At 45.4% G+C, this 15,516-nt stretch overlaps 1 protein-coding gene across 8 annotated transcripts in view; it reads left to right on the forward strand.

Moving 5' to 3' along the window:
- Positions 1–15,516, forward strand: part of Tns3 (tensin 3) — a 266,681-nt gene that overhangs the window by 60,050 nt on the left and 191,115 nt on the right. For all 8 annotated transcript variants that reach the window (XM_078039777.1, XM_078039776.1, XM_078039770.1 and 5 more), the window contains one exon: positions 8,374–8,411. Coding sequence is in view for 4 of the 8 variants with exons in the window: in XM_078039770.1 (XP_077895896.1) it covers positions 8,374–8,411 (38 nt within the window). In the remaining 4 variants the exon portion in view is untranslated. The remainder of the gene's footprint in view (positions 1–8,373; positions 8,412–15,516) is intronic.

Here is a 15,516-nt window from a genome sequence, read left to right on the forward strand (position 1 = left end):
GAGCTCACATGGGCCCCATCAGCCCTGGGAAGCCCTGCTAACAAACGTTAAGGACCTTGTTCCAGAGGATGGGTCTGAGGTTTGCTCTCTGGGACCAGTCAGGTGTCCTCTGGCTGGGTTCAGAGTGTGTGGGGAGGTCCCCGTTGCCCTTGATCATCCCCACAGGTGGCTTCTTGTGGCCAGCATGTGGCAGCAGCTGAGGTGCTCCATTTGGGACACCTGCACACAGATGGATCCCTGCCACCAAGGTACTGGGGCAGCAAGAGACAGAGGAGTTGTGGATGGTCCAAGCCACATGGGAGGGTGGCAGTTGAATCCCTTGAGTGGACACTCCTTGACCCTGCCTGGTGTGTGGTGTTTATGTAGTGATGAGCACTGCCTGATGCTGATCTGACGTCCAATGCAGGCTGATCTGACGTCCATCCAGGCTGATCTGCCCATGCAAGGTGGTGTGGGGGAGGGGAGGCTTGTATTCCTGTTCTGCCAACATGCGGACCGTAAGGCATGGCTGGTCCCACTCCCGGGCTGTTAGCAGTAGGATGTGAATCAAGGGGCATAAAAGTGCTGTGTCAACTCGGTAGTGCTTTGTAAACATTAGTCAGTGTACAACTGTCTCAGGGACCTGTTAGTGAAGATTAAAGCTGCCTTTGTCTGCTTATTTATTTGCTTATTTATTTTTGAGAGGTTCAGAAGTTGAGCCCGAGATCCCCTGAGTCAGATAGACGTGAGTTCACCTCTCGGCTCTGCTCCAGGATCTCCACGCCTTGGTTTTCTCATCCGCCGCACAAGTGCAGAAACCGAAGCCTGTCAAGGGCTTGCTGGCAGCGTTGCCTTCGTGTGTAAGAATTTAGAACTGTGGCACATGGTTAGAATCCCTTGATGGGTTCACAGTGATTTGGGGAAAAGAAAATCATCAACATGTGGAATCAATCAAAAAGAAAGGGCAAGACTGAATTTCTAGAAATAAAACTTCCAGTGTTCTGGGGAACGCCATCTTAAAGGACATCTCAGTGTTCTTGGGAAGGTCTGGCATGAGTGAGAATGGCAAATCAGTTCTGTTCTAGGGGTGGTCCCTACGACATCATTGGTGAGGGTGACTGTCTCATGCATCCTGTGCCAGGGGAGAGAGGGACACACGTGACTTGTCGGGGTTTGGCTGAAATAGAAACACCCTGAGCCCTGTCCCCCATCTCAGGAAATGGTGCTGTGAGGTGCCATCAGACTCAGCCAAGAGCATTAGGGTTTCCTGTAGAAACTGATTCCAAACTGATGTTCCACAAAGGTGTTGGTGAACAGAGAAGTCATATGAGTAGTGACCACATTAGTTGGTTGGTTGGTTGATGGATTTTGGTTAATGCCCCCTAATAGCTCATCCCATGGCAGAATCACCTGGATCTGCATGGCCTGGCATATGGAACCTTCTCTCTCCTGGTCACTTCAGATCTTAACAAGAAATCATTCTAGCTGTCCTGCTTTGGCAGCATGCTAAGGAGCACCCTTCTACCCTGACTTACCTGTAGAAGGGCACCGGCCCAGACTGTGGGGTGCTGCTTTTTGACTTGAAGTTGATCAGAGTCACTATGTGTTAGAGGTGCAGGGCTAGTGGGTGGGGAGCTGCAGGTAGGAGTCACTGTGGGTGCAGACAGGAGCGTAGCAGTGGGGATTGGTCCCTCCAGAAGAAGTTGAGGCTCTGTATGGATGCATCTTATTTCTGTTCCTCAGTGTTGTATCATTATGATTTGTAGGTTGAGCAGATAATCTCTAGGATCTTCTCCTTTTTCAATATACTGTATAGAAAATCATGAAAAATCAGAGACAATTTTTTAGCGTTCTTTACTTATTATTTACATATGTCATTTGCATATTTGGTCTCTGTGTGAACATGCTACCTGGAGTGAATAGGTATGTCCTTTACATGGGTGATGTAGGAAGTCCTGAGAAGAGGGATGGGAGAGGTTTTAGTAGAAGTGCCCCTTCTCTCTCTGGCTTATTTTGGGAAGTAGCAGAGCTTGGAGGAGGTGACCATGGACTGTCCTGCTGGGGTTCCTGGGACACAGATGCTTAAGAAGCAGAGGGTGACTCATGGGCTCATTTATAACTTGGTAAATATGTGTAGAGCCTTGTATAAAAGATTCTGACAACTTTGTCAGACCACAGCCCGGATTCCCAAGGCCCGTGGAGACATTTTGAAGAATAGCAGTTCCAAGACAACATATAACAATGTCAGGCCTCTGGAGCCAGACAGATCTAATGGCAACTGCTACGGTGGGAGCCAGGATTCTTAAACATGACTTTGGAAACCCCCGTGAGAAGAGGGCTGACGTGCAGTCTGCAGACCCTCAGCAGTGGAGGGAACGTGCAAGCAGACAGGATCTGCAAGCCGTCGAGCCCAGGAAAACCCATGAAAAATGACCACAGTACCCCGCCCAGATTCTGGAGGATAAGCTGGGCTGGATGAGGAACCTGTGGAAATTTTGGTAGTGGGGCCTTGAACATCATCGGCTCTTGCACTTGAAATGTCTCAGCTTTTCACTTTTGTAAGTCGTTGGATGAAGAATGGTGTTTCCTTTTTATTATATTTTTCATCCATCTGGTTATTAAATTAGGCTGATGTCTATGACATTTCTGTTTGTTGAGAAAACTAACCTTTCAAATCTTTGCTTGTTTAAAAATTAGATTACTTTCTTCTTCTTGGTTTCTAAGACTTCATTATATTAGGAATAGTAAATCTTTTAAAAATATTAAATTAGGCAAAACCTTTGCCAATTTCTGAGGATTTCTGAACTCCCAAAAAATTAACATTTCTTATCTTTTCACCATATGTATTACAAACATTCCACTCAGGCTTTTTTTTTTTTTTTTTTTGGTCTCATTTTGTTTGTTGTGTGTTTTACAAAGTTTGTTTCCTACTGTAACAGAAGTTTATATCATTTAACCTTGACTATTGAAAGTATTTTCACATGTTAAATCTTTAAAGATTGTGATTTTTAAATTGCAACCAATTATTTTATTTGTAGATTCTTTATTTTCTTTTTATAGTATAGGTGATATATATTTTTCATGGCAGAAAGGAACCTTTGCTATCATTCAGATCTATTGTCAATTATAGAAAGAGATATGGTACCAGTGGGCACTGACGGTCTGGGACCTTGATTCTCAGGAATGGACTTCATCCTTTCAGGTCCTTGGGTCCCCGATGGCAGCTCTTCATCTTGGCGTAGTTCTTGGCAGATGTGTGTTTCATTGGCTTAGCAAATGTGGAACTTGGTCATCACCCCGGGCCCAAAAAAGCCTTTGCCTACAGGATAATGAGATGTTTAAATCCAGCACTGTGAAGTGTGTGCTGCCCCTGGAAACCCTGATCTGGTGGCTGATTTCCTGCTTCTTAAATCATACCACCCTCAGGTCTGCCTCCCAGGGCAGGGGACTGCCACACTGTACTTCCATTTGCTGTTTGTACAGTGGGGTTAGAATGTGCTTTTCTTTTTGGTCACTGTGGGAACAGGTAGCACAAGATATGTAAAGACCATGGAATGGCTTAAATGGCCCTGTGGCAACCAAACTCACGGAGCTGCATGGATTAGAGCCCCCTCAATCAGCAGGTTTCCCCTATACTGGGAGGTGCACAAGCTGCAGTCCCTGGGCAGTAGACTGGGCTCCAGCTCTGCAACATGACTTCTGCAAGTTCCCCATTGAGGGCTCCAGCTCCACATTAGAGCTGCACATTCAGCATCCAGAGGCAGAGACACTTTACTTCTCCTGCATCTCTTGCAGGAGTTGGGGAGATCTTCTCCAGAAGACTCTGGGAGAATTTACTTACCTTTCTGGGAGTCAGATTAGGGTCTTTCCCACTATTCCAAGAAATATAGGTAAAGAGAATGAATGGGTTGTCATGGCTGATGTGAACTAGCCTTCCTCACGCTGGGGTCTCAGCCCTCAGCTAAACTCTTAGAAAACTCCAAAGAGCTTGGTTTAATGGAAATGGAAACTGATGAACAGTTAAAATACTTAAATCATGTAAAAGAAACAGTAATGAATATTTTATCTTAATATAAATTATATTTTTAATGAAAAATGACTATTTTTCAAAACAACAGAATGAGCAAAGGGCATTGTGGATTTGTGTGTGTGTGTGTGTGTGTGTGTGTGTGTGTGAGAGAGAGAGAGAGAGAGAGAGAGAGAGAGAGAGAGAGAGAGATTCTGTTGTACAGTATTAATAAAGAGGTTGAGCCCACTTGCCTGCTTCTACATTCAGTCTTTTAACATATCGTTAGGCTTTAAGTATTGGAGAAAGTTCAGCCCTGTACAGATAGGTAGTTGGGAAAGGAAGCATTTTAATAGCTTTTTCTGATTGTGTGTATGGTCTGTTTTGATTGTACATCAAAACTTAGCTGAAAGGTTCTTGAAGTTTAATTTTTTTTTTCTTACTGTTTTATTAGAATCCACTGGCCTCTGGTGCACATTGATGATACCTAGCAGGGATCATTTTGCATTGATCACTTGGAAATTACTAGCCCTTTGACTTATGCAGACTTCCAAATGTTGAGATATTTGTTGTATAATAATTCCAAGAAAGCATCCACATTTATTAATATCACGGGGATTTTATCATAAAAACTCTAGGAATTTTCAAGCTTCCTGGTTTGGTATACAGATCTTCCAAAACTGAGTTTCCACTTGAAATCTCAAAATTTTGCCACTGGTGTATTGTGAGTGGCTCACATTTTTCATTTGACACTCACTCACTTTTGAATAATCATGTTTTTTGCCTACCAGGAGTTCTTTCAAATAAAAAAAAAAAATGGCGTTTTCTGAGAACGTGGCTAGTTGAGCTGACAACTCAGTTGCTGTCTAAATCCTCTTCCAGGATGCTGAGAAGTGCTCTTTGGAGACATCCTCATTGATCTGGCAGAGTAGTGAAAAGGGTCAGATATCATCAAATTAAGATATCCAGGTTTAGTAAAATTAGAGATTTTTTTTTTTTTTTTTGAGAGAGAGAGAGAGAGAGAGAGAGAACTTTTAATATTTATTTTTTAGTTCTCGGCGGACACAACATCTCTGTTGGTATGTGGTGCTGAGGATCGAACCAGGGCCGCACCCATGCCAGGCGAGCGCGCTACCGCTTGAGCCACATCCCCAGCCCCTAAAATTAGAAATTTTAAGGATACTCTTAAAGTGAAAATGGCATGTGTTTTACATGGTGAGTGCACAGCAGTGAGGAGTAGAATGGCCAGTAGTACACCTTGCTCTTGCCTACGTGTCTGTGAAGGTACTAGCAATTTTATTTGCCCTGTTACCCCGAGAGAAAAGGCAGAAACATCTTAGTATGTAACTGTGAAAATAGTTTTTTACCTCATCAGCCCCTGACAGGTCTTGGGCACCTCAGAGTCCTCAGAGCTCCTATGAGAACCACTGGCCTAGATCTGGCAGGATGTAACCCTTCATCTAGGGTGACCCTTCTGTGACTCACACAAGGTTGGTGGAAAAAGGCTAGACTAAATAAAACTCTGTGAGTGAGGAGGAATGGGGCAGTGAGTGCACAGTGGCCAGTATATCACACATCAAAGAAGTAAAAAAACTCTAAAATCTTCTGTTACATAGCAAATGCATAATGGTTTTCAAGAGATGCTGGGTGTTTCTTTGAGCATATCATCTCTCTGGATGGGTAGGGAGTGGCAGAGGGTCCTGGGCCCACTGGGAAAGGTGGCTCACTCAGCACGGGACCAGTGAACAATGGAAGAGAAGGTGCCAGGTTGTTATGGAGGCAGCTAGGGCTCTCATGGAACGAGAGCTCCAGGTACCATGATTACAAGGTCTCATGAAGGATGCATGGAGAGTGAGGTCTGTGGCGGCTGAAATAACATCCAGGAGACCCTTGAGCTTGGCACTGGGCAGAAGGTTATGGATTTTCAGATGCTCAGCATCTAGAAGCCAGAGAGATTGTTAATGGAGAGACTGCCACGAGGAGGAGGAGGAGGAGATATAGAAGGGAATTAAGCTATTTAAATGGAATCTGCAGGCTTATAATAGTACTGACAAGGCTCCCTGCCAATACTCTTCTACACATTTTACATGTACTGACTTTAGCTGGTCCTCTCCATAACCGTCTTATAGATGAAGCTGAACCCCAGAGTGTGAGGAACTCTGTCCTTAAACTTGGGAGAAGATTTGATAATTTCAACAGAAAAAAGTTGATTAAGACTCTGAGAGAGCAAAAGGGAATGAGTAATGGGCACCCCTTTTTCAGGAATTTGGGACTCATGTGGCTGGGCAGTTCTGGCTCTGGTTCTCTTGAGAGGTATTTCATCTGCCCCTTGACCAAGGCTGGAGCCTCCATGCTTCCGCGCTGAGTACTCCTATGGCTGGTAGGCTGGGGCTGGCTCCGTGCTGGCTGTTGGTGGGAGGCCTCAGTTCCTCTCCATGTGGGCCTCTTCATAGGGCTTCTTGAGTGTCCTCACTACATGGTGTCTGGCTCTGCCAGGGCAGAGGCTGTGATGCCTTTTGGCCTGAGAAGTCACAACTTCCTCCTGTGCCATCTGCATTGTCACACAGACCAGCAATGATTCATTGTGCCAGAGGCACCTGGATTATTGAGGCTGTCTCAAAGGCTGACCACTACTTGATGTTGTGGTCCAGTCATGTGCTGCTGGGCCTGTGTATGTGTGTGTGTGTGTGTGTGTGTGTGTGTGTGTGTGTGTGTGCAGGAAATTTCTTTACCTGCATCTCTGCTGATTCTCACTTACCCAGAGTCCTGAGGTCTTACCTGCCTTCTCCTTACCTCAGTCCTCGCTGCCTTCTTCTGGCTGGTTTCTGTTTGCACTTTTAATTTTGCATGAATGGCCCCTTGTTTGCAGTGGAAGTCTGTCTTAGTTAGAAAATATCTAGTCCCCTTTGCTTGTTGTGTCCATTAGAAGATGAAGAATACATATTTGTTTTGGTTAATACTTTCACAAACCTAGGAGGCATAGAATGACAGTTCCAAAAATAGATCTTGCAAAGATAACAACCTAATGACTAATGGAGTTCACTCACTGCCAGCCCTGGGCAAGCAACTTTTCTGTCCTCTCCTTCTTCAACCCTACATGAACCTTTATGATTTCAGTATTTTATAGTTGGCAGAGTGGCAAGATAGAGAGTCAAGAATTTCCTAAGCTCTCAGGTACTTCAAAGCTCCAAACTGGGTTTTTGGGCTTGTCTTTCTGACCTCTGAAGACTTGTTGTTTAGGCTCCATTTACTTCCATGTATAAACTTTGCAGTTTCAAAGCAGGGTCCCGTGAAGGATTCTGTTTGACACAATGATAGCTCTGTGAGAGGAAGCAGAGGCTCAGAGAGGTTCTGGGACTTGCTCAGGTCAACATAGCTGATGCAGGCAGAGTCTGGATAGGAAACCCCAGTCAGATGCTCCTGGTATGCTGGCAGACTTGGGGGAAGTGAGGGAATGTATGTGATATCTCCCAGGAACTCCCCAGGGCAGCTGTACTGGGATGGCTCACACATCCACTTCATTTCCGAGTGTCTCTCTGTCCTGCTGCCTCTGCCAGGGCAGCCTGCTCCTAGCCCCTGTGGAGCTGCTCCTCTGGCTTTTATGCCTCAGCAGCCCAGCTGCAGCCTCTGGGCGGGAGGGCCTGTGAAATCCGCATTGGTTCCAGCCCTACATCTGCATTGTTAGGGCCTCCCATGACACAGGCCTCACTCCCTTCACACAATGGCCCCTGTTGAAGGATTCCCCTGTAGGAATTTAGACATGAATTTATTCTGACAGTCCTTCTTAGGTTGTCCGGAAGTGGAAGCAGTGTGGAATCCAAATGCGTGACTTTCTCACTCATGTAAAGGCTCCAATCTGAATGCTTGGGGGGCGTTTTCGAGTTTCTTTTCTTTTATTCAGAGATCAGCGATCATTTCTAGGCATGCGTGAATGCTTTTTATTGCTCAGATTCTCTGCCTTTCTTCTGGAGGGATCTAACTTGGCTGAACACACCCCTTGAAAATACAATATGCTTGTAACTCTGCTCAAGAAGTTTCTGCTTGGGCCATCTAGCTGTTGCTAGCAGACAGGCGTTGTAACCTGGTTCTTTCTGTTTGATTTTGGTGCTGGGGACTGCATTCAGGACCTTGTGAATGCTAAGCATGCAGTCTGCCACTGAGCCACACCGCCATGCTCATCACTCAATTTTTACATGCCACTTCCTCACCAATTTCTGTCTAAATTCTGCCATGGGTCCTACGTGCACAAACTCCCTGAGAGAGGCTGCTCAGAAGTCTCTTGTGCTGGACTTTTTCCAGGAGTGAGAGAATTTGGAGAATTAGAAAGTTATCGCTGCTCCGATTGCTTAACACACTCACATTCTTTTTCTTTTTATTTTTTTCTCCAGCCTGCAAGTATTCCTGCCACAAGAAATGTGAAGCCCAGGTAAGCATTCCATGACTTTCCCATGGGACTTTTGGTGGTAGAGCTGGCCTTCACTGAATGATAGGCAGAGAAGGGGGGGGCTCTTTGGACCATGGCCACAGAAAGGAGCAAAGAGAGATGGCTTGTGAATACTTCTCGATGGGGTGTATGCATTTCATCTCCAGAATAAACTGAAGAGCTTTGAAATCCACGTTTTGAGTTCTAGAAAATAGTTCTTAAGAATTTGATTTCAGATAAGAATTCGGTGATTTTTCTCCTGCCGTACCACCAGCTCCTTTTCAGTGACAGATGATCCCTATGTTGGCAGGAGGCTTCCTGGGGCAGTGAGCGGGTGGGAATAGACAGGGCTCAGAGTCTACACGTAGCCTTAAAGTCTTTTCTGGCTCTTTTTGAGGGTGGTTATGCACAGGTTGGTTTTGTTTTTCAGTTTTCATGAAAATGTAGTAACCATGGAGTAGGAGGTACTTACACTGAGCTTTCATGTCTCTGTAGAGGTTTAATTGCTGAGTGACTGCTAGAAACCTGGCTGTGTCGGGTCACACTTGGTTCTGTGATGAGAGGTGAATGAAGGTGGCCTGAAAATGGGGGACACTGAGGAAGGAGCTTGTGATTTTATCCTGTGTCATGAGCTGGCACCTCCAGATTTCCTAGATGTGCTGTACATCTCAAATGCGGTCTCTGTTGACAGTCAAGCCTCACCTTTGGGGGTGTTGGCGGTCCTGGAAGGCTGCCTCGTGGCTACAGATCAAGGGAAATAGGTTTTATTTTGTTTTTTGGTTTTAGTACCAGGGGTTGAACCCAGGGGCTCTTAACCATTGGGCCACCTCCCCAGCCCTGTTTTTATTTTTTATTTTGAGACAATATCTTGCTAAGTTGCTTAGGACCTCACTAAGTTGCTGAGGCTGGTTTTTTACTTGAAATCCTCCTGCCTCAGTCTCCCAAGTCATTGGGACTACAGGTATGTGCCACTGTGCTTGGTGAAATAGGATTTTAAGGTCTTGGGATTTTGCTGCTCTTGTGGACCTCATGGGTCAGCTGTTCTAGAGAATTCCTACCCTGTCCAAGTGTCCCATCCTGAAGGCTATGAATGAAGCTGACTTCAGGATACCGTGAACTAGTTCTAATGTGCATTCTCTCCATGTGAGGACCAGAGGGCTAGTTTTCTCTACCCTGTCTACACACAAACAGCCACATGTACAAACATGCACATTTATACACTCACACATGCACAAACACATTTGTGGTCACATGCACAAACACACATATGCACACTAAACTACGCATATCGGCATGTGCATCCGTCCATACAAGTTGGAAGAACTAGACTGGTCTAGTACTATTTTGAAAGATAAATATTTTTTTTTTTTTTTGAGAGAGAGAGAGAGAGAGAGAGAGAGAGAGAGAGAGAGAGAGAGAGAGATTTTTTAAATATTTTTTAGTTTTTTCGGCGGACACAACATCTTTTGTTTGTATGTGGTGCTGAGGATGGAACCCAGACCGCACGAATGCCAGGCGAGCGCACTACCGCTTGAGCCACATCCCCCAGCCCCAAAATGACTTCTTTTAAAATGTTTCTTTATGCAGAGTTTTGGCCACTTGCAGAAGAAGAGAGGGTGGCTGAGTGCTATGGTACACTTCTTACCCAGCCACAGACCAGCAGCCCCTCTGTCCTTCCCTTCGATTCTTCTTCCCAGAGGTCACATGGGTACTTTCCCCGCCTCATGGGGGCACAGGGAGCAGTTCTGCTCTCTCTTTCCGCCCTGGTCTGGAGAAGGCTTCCCCTTTCCAGCCAGGGTGAGCATTTCACGTTCACATACACTGCTAGGCTGATCGATTTCTGACCATGGTTTATTGTAGGTCTTTTTGCCTACAGACAGGCTTCATTCAGGGGTACGGCACCCCTTCAGTCTAAGGAATCGTGTGGCAGCAGTGCTTTTGAATGCATTGGTAAGTGGGGGGCATCTCACCCATGGGGTATATCTCAGACTGGAGAGGTTCCCTTCCCCTCAGATGATTTAAACTTGCCCCTCTCCTCTGGGGTTTCCTTTGTGGTGACATCTGTCCTTGTAACTTGTGTCTTGTCACCAAGGGAGAAGGGGTGAGCTATTTGTTCTGTCACCACCACCTTCATCTGAATTTCTTATTGGCTGGCTACCCTGACTGGGGCTGCAGAAATGAACCTACAACTGTTTCTTCCATTTCTGGCTATTTAATAGGTTGAATTCGTGGGTTCAAAGAATATTCCAACAGCCTTAGGTATCACTGATTATGACATTTCTTTTTTTTAAAAGAGAGAGTGAGAGGGGACAGAGAGAGAGAGAGAGAGAGAGAGAGAGAGAGAGAGAGAGAGAGAACTTTTAAAATATTTATTCTTTAATCATCGGCGGACACAACATCTTTGTTTTGTATGTGGTGCTGAGGATCGAACTCGGGCTGCACGCATGCCAGGCGCTTGAGCCACATCCCCAGCCCCTGATTATGACATTTCTAACCACAGCAATTCGCAGCTTGCTAAGGAATGGATAAACCTTTATTCCTATCAAATTCCGGTAGCGGGGGAAATGTATCCATATCTTTTTTTTTTTTTTTTTTGGATAATACAGCTTTGAACAACAGGAGAGAAAGCCACCAGAGATAACAAAGCATTTTCTCATTCCAAAAATATAATGCCATTGTTGTTGGGGATACGAGGGCTGTAAATTTCTCAGTGGCTCCTGCAGAGCTCAGTGTCTGGGGAAGCAGCTTGGTCTTCCAGGAACTAGAATGTGGTCTTCCCCACATTATTACACTTAGTTTTTGGATCTTTGATTACTGTATGTATACACATCATATTAGTGTTTTCTGGGTCCTTGATTACTGTGTGTATATAAATTGCATTTGGGTTTTGGGTCCTTGATTTCTGTGTGTATATAAATCATGTTTGGGTTTTGGGCTTGTCGTTTCTGTGGGTACATGTATTGTGGTGCAGGCTTCTTGAACTCAGATTGTCCTCAGATATTCTGGGAGATTGTGAAGTTTTGGTTGAGAATGTGGGCTTGGGTCTGACCTCTTACAGATGGGGTGACGGTGTGTGCTCTATACTTCTGTGTGCCTTGAGTGGTCCTGAGGCTCAGGGTTCAGCATGTTCCCTGGAATGTGTAGTTGGTGTGTGGTGGAACTGACTGCCATGATTGATATGTGCCATCCTTGCCACTGTCACCGGCTCTATACAGGCCTGTGGTGCCCCACTAGCACTGAGGACATAGATTATCCTGCAGAGGTGGTGACCAAGTCATGAGTGGGAGGCCCAGCAGGGAGACTGAGCCATAGCTGGAACTCTTAGAAGGATTGAGGTTACTCACTTCCTGAGCCAAGGGAAAGTGTGTCCCTCAGTCCAGGACATAAGGTTCATGAGCAGATGGAGGCAGAGACCGGAACTTACATCCCCTACAGAACTTTTGGCTGAAATCAGTTTCCGAATGTCTATGACCCTCCTGTTCTTATGCTGAAACCCAATCCCCTAAGTGGTAGTATGAAGAGGTGGGGCCTCTGGAGGTGATTAGGTGGGTAGAGCCCTCATGCATGGAATTAGTTCCCTTATAAAAGAGGCTGCAGAGTTCTTGCCCTTTCTACCATGTGACACACATTGAGAATGTGCCATCTATGAACTTGAAAGCAGGTCCTCGTCTGACACCAAATCTGCAGACTCCTTGATCATGGATGTCCCAGAGTCTGCAACAGTAAGCAGTAAATTCCTGTTGTTCAAGTGCCCAGTCTATGGCATCTTGTCAAAGCAACCCCAGTGCACTAGAATAGGCCCTAATCCTCAGTTTCTTTATGTGTAAAATAGGTGAATAATACTTCCCTATAATACACATAAAATAATTAGCTGTCAATCATGATAGTATTAGCTATATAAATTCTAGAGACGTCAACTCATCTACGTAACATCACTTGATCATTTGAATCTCAAAGGTTTTTCTTCCTGAGATGCAATACTTGTTCATTTGAGCCACTTGAATTATTTGAGTCTCATGACCTTTTTTTTTTCTTGCTGTCAGTTGACTCATTTGCACGAGTAATAAAGGAAGTAGGAGAGATACAGCAATTTTAGGAAGGCAGATGTTGGTAAGAGAGAAGGCGGAAGAGGTGCTGGGGGCTGTCCCCATGACGTGAAGAAGATGGGGTTCTGTGGACATGACATGGAGATCCCATCTTTGCACCCTATGAATGTCTGGGGCATTGGCTTCTATCTCCCACACCATCACTCTTCTGCTCCTTAGAGGTGCACTTTGTTTAGGGGATTAAGTGTAATCCTAAATCATCAGAGCTTAACAGACCTTCAGATCACTGCTTTGTCAACTTAAGACCCTCACAAGGAGGCTGTACCTGAGAGTTCACAGAGCTGGAGAGTGCACATGGAACAGTGTGAGGTCCTTGTACTCAGCACCTGCTTTAGTTCAGGAATTAGGCCCAGCCTCCAGCCATCTGGGCTCAAAGGGGCCTCAGCTGCCTGGCCCAGCCTCAGCTGCCTGACTTTGTGCATTTTTTATTGGTGACACCATTTCTGAGATGCTCAGCCCTCTCCAGAGACCCTGGGCAAAGACATCTCACTCCTCTTCCTTAGCTGTTTATCAAGTGTTCCTTGTCCTGTGCTGTGTGTTTCTGAGTCTCATGTTCCTTTCACCTGGGAGTTCTGAGGCATGCACAAGAAGGAGGCTGGGGTGAGCTGTTGCTTTGCTGTGTGTTGAACTTCTGGCCCTTCTCTGCCCCGTTATATATGCCCAGATCCACCATCCCCAGGTCCCAGAGCTTCAGTCTATAGAATGCCACTTGCCAGGCTCTGTTTTGCTCAATGCCAGGTACTGAGGATCTGGAGGTAGGCCTTGTGGGGCTGCCATCTCTTAGCCCACTGCATCAGGCTGGAGAGCCACATGCAATTGTGAAGGAGCCAACTGGGCACTCAGGGATGCGCCGTTTCAGATCAGCATGTGCATCTTGCCATCCCCAAAGGGAGTTAAGTGGTAGGCTTTGTTTATAGGGCTCCCGAATCTTTCCCTAGGAACAAAAGATCCAGTTTTACTGACTTGATAATGAAAAAGGAGGGACTGAGAAAATTTTTCATAAAAATAGCAAGGCTATTTTCCCATGAGCACAGACTTCTTGTGTTGTTTGTATTTATCACTTTCCCAGCCCCCATTATGCCTTCTGTGACTTTGGCTGACATAACCTCCCTGAGGCTCAGCCTGTTCATCTGAAGGTGGGATGGGCAATCAATTCAGCAGGATGCTTTAGGGGAACAGGAGGTTTGCATCTGATGTTCGTCCTGTGATTGGCTTGTAATGTGTGCTTGGAGACATAAGTCATCGAGGCCAGCTGAGAGGTGGCAGCTGTGTGCTGAGCATTAGAGATGTGTCTGTCATTTCCTCACACATAGTCTTCTGAAAGGTCCTTTTCTGGACCATCTTGAAGGTGACAGCCAGGACTGAAGAATTGTTCTTCCCCCTGAGGGCCAGGGAGGGCCCTGCCAGAGCATGTGGCCCTAGGACAGACCATGCTGCCACCTCAGCAAATGTTTACCTGGCCTCCACCCTCCTGGCTCCCCACTGTGTGGCACAGGTGGAGGTGGTTAATTTTTAAGCCATCAATTCAACAAACATTTCCTGGGTGCTGCTCTAAGCAGGACACTGAGCTAGGCCAGAGGCAGCTCACTGTCCATGGGAGATTCCGGTTGCAGCACTTAGGGCCAAGTGCGAATCTAGTTCTGCCAGAGGATGGTGACCTCCACCTTTGCCAAAAGTGTGTGTGTTTGTGTGCTTATGTGTTTTAATGTTTGGCAACTGTCTTTTAAGATTGTTTTTAAAATTAATTGAGGTTATATTAGAGCAATTGCAGGTTAAGAGCCAACTTCAGGGGAAAGTACAGAGAGCTCTTGTGTTCTTTTCTGGGCACAGCCTCTCCCACGTCCCAACATCCCCATTTGTTACAATTGATGAACCCATATTGACACATTATTATCCAAAGCTGGGAGTTTACTTAAGGTTTACTCTGGGTGTTGTTTTTCTGTGGGTTTGGACAAATGCATAATAAAATGTATCCACCTCAGTGTATCATATAGAACAGTTTGAGCTAAAAATCCTCTGTGCTCTGCCTAATCACTCCTTCTTGACCCCAGCCTCTGGTAATCACTGATCTCTTTAGTGTCTCCATTATTTGGTCTTTTCCAGAATGTAGATGAAATCATACAACAGCATGGAATCTTTTTAGATTGGCTTTTTTCACTTAGTAATATACATTTAACTTTCCTTAAATGATCTCATTTCTTTCTTAAATAGCTCATTTTTTTTAGCACTTAATAATATTCTGTTTTCTGAAGGTACCACTGTTTATTTATCCATTTACTTATTGATAGGCATTGCTCTTATTCCAGATCTTATCTTTGCAAGTTTTTGCTGGTGTCAGAAGAACCATTAAGCACCTTTAAATGTTCTTTTGGTAGGCACTTTTGTTCCTCTTCCCATAAGATTCCTTTCTGGATAGGCTGCCTGACTGATCTTTGGTTTTTCTTCATTCTACCCATTTTACTTCATTAAAGGTATGTTTATACCTCTGGCTGAGTTCCTAATGGGGACCATTCTTCCAGGTGGGAATTCCTACCATGGGAAGCCTTCTCCTGTGCTCCAGGTTCACTCAGGAGTGTTGCTTTTTATATACACACAAGCAATTATCCTTTGATTAAGAATTAATGTTTTTAAGTGCAAAGTCTGAGTCCCCAACAGTGGCATTGACTGTGACATTGGGAGTTTCCTTGGACTATGAGGTGACCAGCAGGACTGCACCACTGTTAGCTAAAGAAGCACAGGCACCCAGTGACACCAGCCACTGGCTGCTCTGGGCCTTGCTCCATCAGGGACTGCTTCTTGCACAGTCTTGGTGTGGGATCTTTGGTAGAACCCAGCTGGTACTGCAGAAGCCACTGCATTCATCATCATGGGAGAGACCGAGGGTTTTGAAGCCAGTTGTGACATGTGGCCAGATTGGCAGGACCATGTTGGCTTGTCTGGTTAAGAGTGTAAGTTTCACCTGATGATGACAGATTTGCTCTCTAGTGTGGCTTAAGTTTAAG

The sequence above is a fragment of the Ictidomys tridecemlineatus genome, chromosome 2 (genome assembly GCF_052094955.1).
Source record: "Ictidomys tridecemlineatus isolate mIctTri1 chromosome 2, mIctTri1.hap1, whole genome shotgun sequence".
In the NCBI taxonomy this organism is placed as follows: Eukaryota; Metazoa; Chordata; class Mammalia; order Rodentia; family Sciuridae; genus Ictidomys; species Ictidomys tridecemlineatus.